Consider the following 11,869-nt stretch of genomic DNA (forward strand, 5'->3'; position numbering starts at 1 on the left):
GGGAGAAGTGCTTAGCTTTGGGTTCAATCTTGCGGTGTCCTTTCCCGGTGATAGTAAGGGCAGCAAGGCACGTATTGTATTGTTGCCATCGAGGATAACAAGATGGGGTTTTCTTCATATTGCATGAGTCTATCCCTCTACATCATGTCATTTTGCTTAAGGCGTTACTCTGTTTTTAACTTAATACTCTAGATGCATGCTGGATAGCGGTCGATGAGTGGAGTAATAGTAGTAGATGCAGGCAGGAGTCGGTCTACTTGTCTCGGACGTGATGCCTATATACATGATCATACCTAGATATTCTCATAACTATGCTCAATTCTGTCAATTGCTCAACAGTAATTTGTTCACCCATCGTAGAATACTTATGCTCTTGAGAGAAGCCACAAGTGAAACCTATGGCCCCCGGGTCTATCTCTATCATATTAATCTCCTACTACTTAGTTATTTCCTTTGCTATTTACTTTGCCTTTATTTTACTTTGCATCTTTATCATAAAAATACCAAAAATCTTATCTTATCATATCTATCAGATCTCACTCTCGTAAGTGGCCTTATAGGGACTGACAACCCCTATTTGCATTGGTTGCAAGGATTTATTTGTTTTGTGTAGGTGCGAGCGACTTGCGCGTAGCCTCCTACTGGATTGATACCTTGGTTCTCAAAAACTGAGGGAAATACTTATGCTACTTTGCTGCATCATCCCTTCCTCTTCGGGGAAAACCAACGCAGTGCTCAAGAGGTAGCACCCATTTAGGTAAATGGGCCACATTTGGGCCATGCCACATGTCGAAGTGTCATGGGCGCGTCTCGTCCATTGGACGAATCATCTGTTGCAACGCCGAGCTAACATGTGGATGCACCGGCGAATGAGAAATTTACACATGGAAAATCACTATTTATCCTGGGTGTTAACGGGTTATCGAATCCAAAATTGGACCCGATAGCTTAACGGTGATCCGTTATGGTGGAAGCCTCATGTCAGTTACCCTTGATGAAAACACTTCCATGACGCGGCATTTATTGTCATGGAAGTGGACACTTCCGTGAAGATAATTTTAGTATTGTCATGGAACACTTCTATGACAGCACATGTATGACTTTCTTATTTCTTTCATAAAATTGTCACGGATGTACATACATGATAGAAAATGTGAACTGCTATGACAAACGTGTATCACCACAGAAGTGTTTTTTTGTAGTGTGCCTTGGATAAACCTGATGTATCTAGCATGGTGTTAACCAAATCTGTTAGAGTATGATTTTTCTGTCCAGCAACCCCGTTTGACTTTGACTGGGGTGAATAGGGAGGCTTCCTCTCATGAATAATACCATGTTCCGCATAAAGTAAATCGAACTCATTAGAAAAGTACTCTCCACCACGATTAGACCGAACTCATTTTATTTTATTTTCAAGTTGGTTCTCAACTTTTGCCTTATAAATTTTAATGTAGTGTAGAGCCTCATCCTTGGTTTTTAGCAAATACACATAGAGGAATCTAATGAAATTATCAATCAACATCATAAAATATTTCTTTCCACCTTTAGTCGACACACCATTCATCTCGCACAGATCTAAATGTATGAGCTCTAGTGGTGCCAAGTGTCTCTCCTCCCCGGCCTTGTGAGGCTTGCGAGGTTGCTTTGCTTGCACACACCAATGGCACTTAGAGCCTTTGGCTAAAGTGAAACTCGAGATGAGATCCATCTTAGCTAGACATGTCAAACAGCCGAAATTAATGTGACAAAGACTAGAATGACAAACCTCAGATTCGTTCACATTAGCATATATTTGGTTCACGACTTTATGATAGAAACCCTCAAGGGAAAGGCGGAACAAACCACTTCAATCATATCCTTTTTCAATAAATAGTCCATATCAAGATACAACTACTTTATTGGACTCAAATACTAACTTAAACCCTTTGTTACATAGAAGGGGGCCACTAATGAGATTCGTCTTGATGGCGGGGACATGCTGCACGTTCTTCAGTTGCACAATCTTTCCCGTAGTAAACTTCAGATCTACCATGCCAACACCATGAACAGAAGCATGCGAGCCATTCCCCATTAGGACGGAGCAGTCTCGTGTGACCTGGTAAGAGAACATAGACATATCAGCACACACAGGAATATATGCACCTATGTTAACCCACGAATCAGTGGATTAACAAACTGAAAGAACGGTAAATAGATTACCATACCCGGATGCCCCATCATTGTTGCTCATAGTCACATTGACAGACTTGGAGTCCTGTGCTAGCTTCTTTTACTTGTTTGGGCACTTGTTTCCCAATGTTCCTCTTAACCACAAGTAAAACAACCATCTCTCTTTTTGTCTTTCTTCATACCCTTCTTCTTGAAGGTGGTATTCTAATGGATAGCGTTCTTTCCCTTGAACTTGTGGAAATTCTTCTGCACTACATTGGCACTAGAAGAACCCTCTACCCCTTTCATGTCTGAGTCATTTGCTCTCAAGTTCTGCTCACCACTTGGATGACCGATGACATCCTCAACAGAGAATCCAGGTCTCAAGTGCTTGAGGGAAGTAGAAAAGTTCCTTTATCTAGGAGAGAGTTTTGCAATAATATAAACCGTGACAAACTTGTCCAGCAACTCACACTTCAGGAGCTCCAGCTCCTTAGCGATGCACTTTAGCTCATGAGCCAAGTCCAATACAGAAGGGTTATCAACCATCCTGCATCCCACAAGTATTTGGCAACACACATATGAATATATACGTCAACCAACTTATCTCCAATCAAACTTAGAACTGCTCCTACAAAGATGGTGGTTGCCTCCCTAAACGCCTTCTCCTGACCAGGAGCAATCATTTCAGTGGGAAGCACACCACCAATCCAGAACATGTTCATCACTGTCAGCCACAAGGTGGTCCTTGTCTGCCAATGCTTAAAATGCGTTCCAGTAAAATTTTCTGGTTTCAGAATAGCGGCAAAGCCTTGAATCAAAAAGTGGCTAAAATAAGGTTTTTGGATTGTTGATAATATCAGCACATTTTTATTAGACTAGTCCACGAGTTAACAGTAAGAATGGAAAATTCGATATGCAACTCATACTGATACGTAAGCATGTGAGCACATATAGTACATAGAACCAAAACATCTATGTACAACATATATACGAGTAGCACATGAACGAGCAAATATGGGATGAACGAATCATACCCCTCGGTTGGCCAGGCCAACACGGCGGCGGCAGTAGCAGCCTCAGCATTGTCAGTGGCCTTCTTCTTGGCGGCGGCGTCATCAACTAGGGTGTCAATGCAGGGAAAGTAGTGGAATTAGAGGAGGACAAAGACATGGCCAGATTGGGAGCAAACGCGTCGAGACGCTCCCCAAAAACCTGGCTTCGCCCCTGTCATTTTTTAGGGGATACCAACGATGTTTTATCCTGTCTTCGCCCCTGTCAAGAAAGCTTCAACGAGACAGATGATACCCTCGTTATAAGGGAGACATAGTGTTTGAACTCGTCTCGGGCTGCCCTGGCCCACCCGGGTCACCCTACAGTAGACCAGACACTAGGCCATGCCCGATGCCCGCTGTGCTCGGTCAGGGGAGGTGATGGTGGCCGATGGGCAGCGTCGAGGCCTGCTGTCCAGCGGCGAGTATATCGCCGTCGATGAATGGGAGGAATCCACCACGTGCTACCGTGACCACTCGCCGACTCGATGAGCCGAACCCCCACCATAGAGATCTCCCCATCACACCAGGCTGTCGATGTTCGATAGATAGGTAAGTCCAAATGCTCACCCCCCCCCCCCCCGGCAGTCCTTAGACGTGAGATTTATGTAGGCCGCATAATTTTTTTTAAATACTGCGTTGGCAGGGTTTTGAACTCAAGACTTCTTGGCTCGGATACCATATTGAATTTATGCTCCAGCTAGTTGCTTCAAAAGTCCTAATTGGTGAAGAGAGGTGGACAATATATTTCAACAGCTAGAAGATATACAGATTTGCACGTTTGACTGAAGTGATCCAGGACTAATCGTTTGCAGTTAATTTTGTATGCCTTTGTCGGTTTGTCCCCGTCGAATCATCTTCTTAACCAACCAGTGCCATTCAACCCTCTCTTATTATGTGTATACGTACATCTTCAGAAACCGCGTGTTTGCGGGTGGCACGGGCAGGCAGTTTATCCTGCAGTAGTTAAATCATGATACCATAGACAAGTGCGGCGCTCACCCGAGAAGTTGGACCAGATGGGAGGTATCAAGCAAGCAAAGTCTATCATGTCCATGGTCATGTAGAGCTGACAGTTTTATAATCATCACGCCAACCGCATCTAGTTGACTAACTGCTTCTGATGGGGAAAATGGTGCATTGTCAACGCCTTGGCTCGCAAACTGCGCAATTTCCTCCCTGACTTGTATCCCACTATGAGAGCTATAAAGACCAGATTGAACAGATTGTAGGGTACAGGCTTCCCGATTAGTGTCATGGTTTTCTGCGTAGTTGGATGCGTGTCAAGGTTCATCATCAAGAAAATAGGTGACTCAGTGGGTTCTAACTTCGTGCATCTGAATGATTTTCCTTTACATGTTCTTCTTCTTTTTCTCCTGATAAGCAGCTAACAGTTCAATTTGCATAAATAGCAATCAACTGCTTCACATCAATCTTTTGGCCAAACTGCAGGCACAAGGAGAATACAAGGGAGGCCACAAGGGGCCATTGAAGAAGCTAAACCATTTGCAGACGAAAACGCATTTGAAAGCAATTCACTGAAAGGAGTTGTTCTGAGCTCACCTTTGATTGAGTTCAGCATAGTTCTTTCAGCAACAAACAATTTCAGAGACAAGCTTGGCGCTGGTGGATTTGGTCCAGTTTACAAGGTAGGGTAATTCAAACTTCTGCATCTCTTGTTCCAGGAATATGATTGAGCTTTGATTTCGTTCTCGGCGATGTATTTAGATCATCACTTGACCAACATGAGCTGATAATACTTTCAGGGGAGACTACCAGATGGCCAGGAAATCGCTATCAAGAGGTTGTCGAACAGCTCCAGTCAGGGATCAGAAGAGTTCAAGAACGAGGTGACTGTTCTGTCCAAACTGCAGCACCGGAACTTGGTTAGGCTTTTTGGCTGCTGTGTTAATGGAGAAGAGAAGATGCTGGTATATGAATACATGCCTAACAACAGCCTTGACTCTTTCATCTTTGGTAAGTTTTGTTCGGTTCTTGCGATTTGTGCGGTTTGAATCTTGTAGCAGTATAAAGAGCCACTAACTGAACTTCTCTGCTTGATGACAAATTTGTATCAGATGAAACTAAGAGACCGGTGTTGGGGTGGAAATTGCGGTACAATATCATTCAGGGGATCGGGAAAGGGTTACTGTACCTTCATCAGGATTCCACTCTGAGAATTATTCACAGGGACCTGAAAGCGAGCAATGTTCTGCTTGATGATGATTTCATCCCCAAGATATCTGACTTCGGCATGGCAAGAATTTTCGGCGAATACCAACGTCAAGCCCTTACTCACCGAATTGTTGGAACCTAGTAAGTCTCCTTCCCTTTTGTTCATCCAGTATAACTGCAAGAAATAAATGTACAGGGAAGTCTAGAATAGAAGCCAGACTGTCATGACATGCATGCTTCTACAAAGTTTGCTCAGTATTGGCTGCACGTCTTGTTTCTCATTAACCTCACAGAAAACAACTTAATAGCCTTGCTTAATTGACAATTCGGCAGTACGTTGCTTGGCTGCAGCTAATGTGTTAAAATCTGTGGAAATGCAGTGGCTATATCGCCCCGGAGTACGCGATGGAGGGAAAAATCTCTGAGAAATCCGACGTCTTCAGTTTCGGCGTGTTGATCCTGGAGATCGTGTGTGGCCGTAGGAACAGCTCCCTCGTTGATCACGAATGGTCAATGAACCTTGTGGGCCACGTAAGACAGCCTGCACTGTCTTCTCCAAGACTCCAATATACTCCCTCTGTAAACTAATGTAAGAGCTTTAGTAGTCCAAACGCTCTTACATTAGTTTACAGAGGCAGTACCATTTTGCTGTTACAACAAACTTGCCAATAACCATCATGCGTTCCATCATCCATGCTTGGCTCCAAATTGCAGGCATGGACGCTGTGGCAGGAAGGCAGAGCCTCGGAGCTCATCGACGCGCTGATGGGAACCACATACTCTAAGGACGAGGTCTGCAGATACATCCAGGTGGGTCTCCTGTGCGTGCAGGAGTTGCCAGGTGACAGGCCGGCCATGCCCCTCGTGCTCAGGATGCTGGGTGGCGACGTCGAACTTCCCGCTCCGAAGCGTGCCGCGTTCTTCGCCGGAAGAGCTCCTGCAGACGACAAGGACACCGAATCAGGGAACCACTTGACCTATACTGAATTGGAAGGCAGGTAGACAGATTTTGGAGTGCGCCCTTGGCTCAGGTTGCTGATGTTTGTGCCTGTGCATATATACCACCAGAGATGGTGTTTCAATGTGACTGTTCTATTGCTCTTCCTGTTACCTGTAGTGCTTTTCAAAACCTATTGCTAGTGCTTCTGTTTTCGGTATGAATCTACTTGTAATTTGTGAGCAGTATGTATATTTGGGATACTGATTGTATATAGTTATGTAAATGATTGGAATAATTTTATTTTTGTGTTCTGTTGTTTTTGTTGTTGTATATTCTGTTGTCCTGTAGGATAAACTGTGATGTTTGGGCGAGCAGACCATGTTGGGACGGTGTGAGCTGCGGCATTGGAATGATAATAGGCATGAAAGTAAGGAATGAAGGAGCCTGCAAACAAGCACATGAGTGCTCGGTGGTACAAAATTATATGCATGGAATGAGCTGATTAAATGTCAAATGTGCAACAAAGTGGCAGTCTGTGCAACTTGTGAGTTGATAACAGAACAGTGAAGGGTACCCAAATAATGCAATCATGTACTCCCTTCGTCCGGAATTACTTGTCTTGGAAATGGATGTATCTAGAACTAAAATACGTCTAGATACATCCATTTTTGCGACAAGTAATTCCGAACGGAGGGAGTACTATGTAACCTATCTGAACTCAGGAAACCAGAAATCCAACACATGAGAGATCCAATTATAAAAGAGCAAAAGTGAGATGGCGGGGCGAGAAGGGAGAGATATGTGGAGTACTTTATTCGCAAGTTCGGCTATTGGCCAATATCAACACAACAGGGTTTGTACAACAAAATTTTGATCCTCATGATGTGTCGGTGCAATATGTAGACACCACACCAGTATAGGCAGTTGTCCGTGTCTACTTCTCTGAAATCTGAATCATTGATCAATATATAAGCACAAAATATATTACAGATGTACATGTACACTAGTACATGATTAATAGGCTGAATAGGCCATACTCTGCTACGTATGATTATCATCCACCTCCATTTGTGTGTCTACTACTTACCGCTGATCCTTGTTAACCTTCGAACAGGTCCAAAACATGATTCTCTATGTCGTCAGGAGTGTACTTTATGTACTTGCTTGGATTTTTTCCCAGACAGCAGTCATACCTTCCTAAAAGTGTGCGATAAGCGTTAAGAACTTGCTGCAATATAATTAACCGTAAGTGTTGTCTAAGTTGAGGGTTGGGCACTTTCCATGTCGTTTGGACCCTGCTTATTTCTCCGAATGCCGAATTGAAATTCTTCATGCTTTTTCTCATCCATTGAGAGACAGATCCTGGACCGAAATTCACAGAATATTTACTCACACCGTGATCACTCAACTGAAGCAGAGCTTCAGTCCATGATGCTCGAAGGTAAGCTGTCGCATACTGTTCCACCCGTATGACAAGCTGTTGGTGGTTGTCGTTCCCCATGGACATACTCAGATCGGGAGACCCTGAGCCTTTAACCACATGCATTGCATTATTCATCAGGAAAATGTACCTCATGCGCTCGTCCTCGTAAGACTCAGCATTCTCCTCAACCTTCAGCTGCAAACGAGCGAGCAACATGAGCACATAACGTTCCCAGCGACTCTTAGTTCTCTTTGTGCTCTGCTCCTTCCCCTTCCCCTCATCGTCGTCCTCCACACGGGGTAATATATGATTGATCGTGTCATTGTACTCAACAAGTAGTTCAATAAAAATGATGACATGGCGTGTCAATGGCAGGATATCTCCATCAAGTACTTTATGTTGGCATGGTTTAAGGTTAGAATATACATTCAGGAACTCCAGAAGGAGACTTGATGCTTCTTCCCCAAGCTTATCTAGAAGCAAACTGGCCTGCTCACTAATCACACCCTTGGCATCACCAGACATGAGGACATTTATACTTGGTTGAAGCTTTACCAATTCCTCATGCATCTGTAGAAGCAGGGGTACTTTATGATATTGCTGGTCATTCACTTTGACATTGGTCATCATACTTCCAACTGCGAGCAATTGTCCAGTACACCCTGTGGTGGCTCTGGCAAAACAATCCTCCTCCACCTTACGATCACACCCGAAAATCTGAGCGCAAGCGTCGCGTTCTTCAGGGAGGACTATGCTGACAACGACTCTGAGTGCTTGGATCCACATTTTCTGATTCTTCTCATATAGCTGCATGCTGCATGCGCCATTGGCAGTTGCTTCTGCTTGGTTGTTGTGGCTTTTTTGCTCAATCTGAACACCGAGCAGAGAAAGGCATTGCATTAACATGTTGTGGCGTGTTTCTCCGTAATCACGACACATGTTTGGTGCATGGCCAGCAAGTATCATAAGCTCAGCAATCTCCTTTAGATAGATCGAAGCTTCAGGGTCAATCAGATACATGTGTACTTTCTCCATGCACACAGGACCGCTGCTATATCCAGTACCATAACTTCGGCTCTCACCACTAGGACTTGTGGAAAATGATGAGAAGCTGAGATCTTCCAAGTTGGGGATTGATGAAAATGAGAAGGATCGCATAAAGGGGGCAATGCAGTCGTGCAGTGATTCTTGGAGACTGTTAGGGGGGTATAAATATGTGCCTGAAGTAAGAACTTGGCGGAAGTCATCCTCAAGGTGTACCATGGCAACCTGCAGGGAAACTAAGCGGTCAATTCGAGTACAACCTGCATAACACGTACATGACCAAATTTTGCTGAATTATTGTCTGACGATCTTCCATATTTTTTTCTCAAATTTTGCTGAATTATTGTCCGATGATCTTCCATAGCGTAGTTTTATCAGCAGCAAGATGTAAGCGCTGTAGATTAGTTTCTAGGGAAACATTCAATTAGTGAGATTGTGGTATTGAAAAAAATAGATATGTTAGGCCAATTATCTGACCGATTATATATATATATATATATATATATATATATATATATATATATATATATATATATATATATATATATATATATATATATATATATATATATATATAGCTGCTAGTAGCACTGGAAGTATTAAAATGAACCCTATAGATTGAAGAACACGTATGTTATAACGGGACGGAGAATTCTAGTTATGGAGATGCTTCAGTGTGCATGGGCTTCTTGTGTACCGGTGCACGCAATCAGATCCCGGTTGACGTCTTTGAAAGCTCTTACAAAATCTGGAAAAAAAATGACATATGGTAGATAATATTGTGATATAACAAAATTGCATTTTTTTCCAAGCTATTTTTTATTTATATTTGAATCATCGTGACATCATAGTTTCATGCTGCGTCATGTAGTAATTTTCTTCTCAGATTTGCTTTCCCCACCTCACAACTACTTTTCAAGATTTATATGTTTGAGAGACGTCTCTCCATTACTGTAATTTTCTCATACAACACAACATTTGCTGAAACAAGAATACTACTCCCAATTCTGAACTTTCTACCTTCAGAAGCTATACTCGATTTTCCAAATTGAGCGTCAGATATCAATGAATAATGATACTCGTACATGAATCTACTACTACTACCAGAAGTGAGGCTGGACAGTTAGGCTTACCTGTAAGGCGATTTCGTAGAGGCCGCCACCACCTGAGCGGAGGGAGATGAGGTCCTTGACCGCCGCCACAAGACCAGCCGAGTAGGAGACGACGCCGTCGCTGTCCTCGACGGCCGCGCCCCGAGATGCCCACCTCCTTACGGCCTCATCGGCGGCCTCCAGCCTCCGGAGGCCGAGGTCGGCAATGGAGTCGTCGGTTCCCGGCGGCTGCGACGCATGTTGCCCGTCGCAGGTTAGTGCTTGCTGTGGCAGCGTTGCAGATCTCCGCCTGAGAGTCGAGACGAAGTAAGTTGCAAGAAGCGCGTGCATTAGTCAAAGTCAACGTCAACACGAGGAGAGACGTGGGCAGACTTTGCAGGCTTGCAGCGACAGCCAGTGGAACATTTTTCATTTGTGTGGAGGTTTTTTCTTCTTTTTACTAGTATAAAGTAAGGTGACCATGCGTTGCAACAAATCAAAAGTAGAATAATACTTCCTCTGTTTTTAAATATAAGTCTTTTTAGAGATTTCACTACGGCCTATATACAGAGCAAAATGAATGAATCTACACTCTAAAATATGTCTATATACATCCGTACATAGTTTCTATTAAATCCTAAAAAGACTTATATTTAGGAACGGAGGGAGTATTTGTTCACAAACTTGAAAAGAAAACACTCTAGTTTTGATATACACATATGACTAAAAATTATTTCACTTAAAATATATTCCTCAGGCTGAGGATGTGGTTGGTTTCAAGATACTAAGGTTTTTTTTTGCAAATTGAAGCAGAAAAGTAGGTTATTGTTGCAAAAAAAGTCATAACTTACCTCACAGTCATTAGATGCAAATCTAATGGTCGGAAATGATGGATGGCAGACGCATCATCATCATCAACTGAGTCTTTTATAGGAGTAGAGATATTAACCAATGCTAGGTCGGTTTCCAAATTACGCTAACCCCAACGCAGAAGTTTTCTAGTACATTACTCCCTCCGCTCCCTTTTACTTCGCGTATTAAATTTGTAACAAGTCAAACTTTGCAAAGTTTGGCCAAAATTATATTAAAAAAATATCAACATCTACAGTACCAAATTTATATACTATGAAACTACATTTCATAGTGAATCTAACTATATTGGTTTAGCATTGTGAATGTTAATAATTTTTCTATAAGTTTGGTCAAAGTAGAGGTACTTTGACTTCGGACAAAACTTATATGCAGAATAAAAAGGACCGGAGGGAGTACAAAAGAATCAATGTAGGTGGGGTTTGAGAGCTCCCAGTAATCACTCTTAGATGTTTACCTTGCGATAAATAATTATTACTACTCCCTTCGTTCCTAAATATAAGTCTTTTTAGAGATTTTAATATGACTTTATATGTAGCAAAATGAGTGAATCTACACTCTAAATTACGTCTATATACATCCGTATGCAGTCCATGTTTAAATCCTAAAAAGACTTATATTTAGGAATGGAGGGAGTACTTATTTAAAGAATATAAATTAATTACTTAAGCACAGTGATTTTAGAATATACATCCATATGAATTATATTTTGCTTTCGATATTTGTTGACGGTGCTCAGTGAAGTTTACTTTGATCTAAAGCATGCTGAATGAAATTTGCTTCAACTCAAGAAAGTATGCTTTTAGAATATTCACAAACTTCTTTTAATCATGCGGCTTTCATATGTGACTAGCAAGGTGGCCCTCACAAATGCAAGAGCATCATGTGTTTAGCTTATGAAAGTGTCAAGCATTTTTTTCCTCTCTTCTTTTCCTCCTATTTATCCTTTCACTACATAATTAATAAACAACATTTGAGGCATCGATACATGTCTCAAGGTGTAACATTGACCTTTATTTTGTAAACATATGATTATGGTGATAGTCCATAACACAAAAACTTGTAAAATAATACTTCATTATCAAGCTAATAATAGTTTTTCTTCGAATAATATGTTTATACGATC

The 11,869-nt window shown here is 42.2% G+C and overlaps 2 protein-coding genes across 2 annotated transcripts; one reads left to right on the top strand and one right to left on the bottom strand.

Moving 5' to 3' along the window:
- Positions 1 to 4,257: 4,257 nt before the first annotated feature.
- Positions 4,258 to 6,626, top strand: LOC123190898 (G-type lectin S-receptor-like serine/threonine-protein kinase At1g11410). Its single transcript, XM_044603623.1, has 6 exons — positions 4,258 to 4,508; positions 4,653 to 4,849; positions 4,967 to 5,177; positions 5,279 to 5,516; positions 5,756 to 5,906; positions 6,090 to 6,626. Exons 1-6 carry the CDS (start codon positions 4,457 to 4,459, stop codon positions 6,375 to 6,377), a joined length of 1,137 nt encoding a protein of 378 aa, XP_044459558.1. The 5' UTR covers positions 4,258 to 4,456; the 3' UTR covers positions 6,378 to 6,626.
- A 261-nt stretch (positions 6,627 to 6,887) lies between these two features.
- On the bottom strand, positions 6,888 to 10,224 carry LOC123191992 (exocyst complex component EXO70A1). Its single transcript, XM_044604495.1, has 2 exons — positions 9,916 to 10,224; positions 6,888 to 9,007 (listed from the first exon to the last, which is right to left on the bottom strand). The coding sequence occupies exons 1-2, from the start codon at positions 10,222 to 10,224 to the stop codon at positions 7,415 to 7,417; spliced, it is 1,902 nt and encodes a 633-aa protein (XP_044460430.1). The 3' UTR covers positions 6,888 to 7,414.
- Between the last annotated feature and the right edge of the window lie 1,645 nt (positions 10,225 to 11,869).

This window comes from Triticum aestivum, chromosome 2A, assembly GCF_018294505.1.
Source record: "Triticum aestivum cultivar Chinese Spring chromosome 2A, IWGSC CS RefSeq v2.1, whole genome shotgun sequence".
Classification (NCBI taxonomy): domain Eukaryota; kingdom Viridiplantae; phylum Streptophyta; class Magnoliopsida; order Poales; family Poaceae; genus Triticum; species Triticum aestivum.

What these genes read in the sequence shown, in the direction of transcription:
- LOC123190898 (XM_044603623.1), top strand. Translation starts at nt 4,457, where the DNA reads ATGGTTTTCTGCGTAGTTGGATGCGTGTCAAGGTTCATCATCAAGAAA. An exon ending in GATTTGGTCCAGTTTACAAG is followed by an intron (nt 4,850 to 4,966) that starts GTAGGGTAATTC and finishes TAATACTTTCAG; the next exon opens with GGGAGACTACCAGATGGCCA. An exon ending in CACCGAATTGTTGGAACCTA is followed by an intron (nt 5,517 to 5,755) that starts GTAAGTCTCCTT and finishes GTGGAAATGCAG; the next exon opens with TGGCTATATCGCCCCGGAGT.
- LOC123191992 (XM_044604495.1), bottom strand. Translation starts at nt 10,224, where the DNA reads ATGCACGCGCTTCTTGCAACTTACTTCGTCTCGACTCTCAGGCGGAGA. An exon ending in TCTACGAAATCGCCTTACAG is followed by an intron (nt 9,008 to 9,915) that starts GTAAGCCTAACT and finishes GTTTCCCTGCAG; the next exon opens with GTTGCCATGGTACACCTTGA.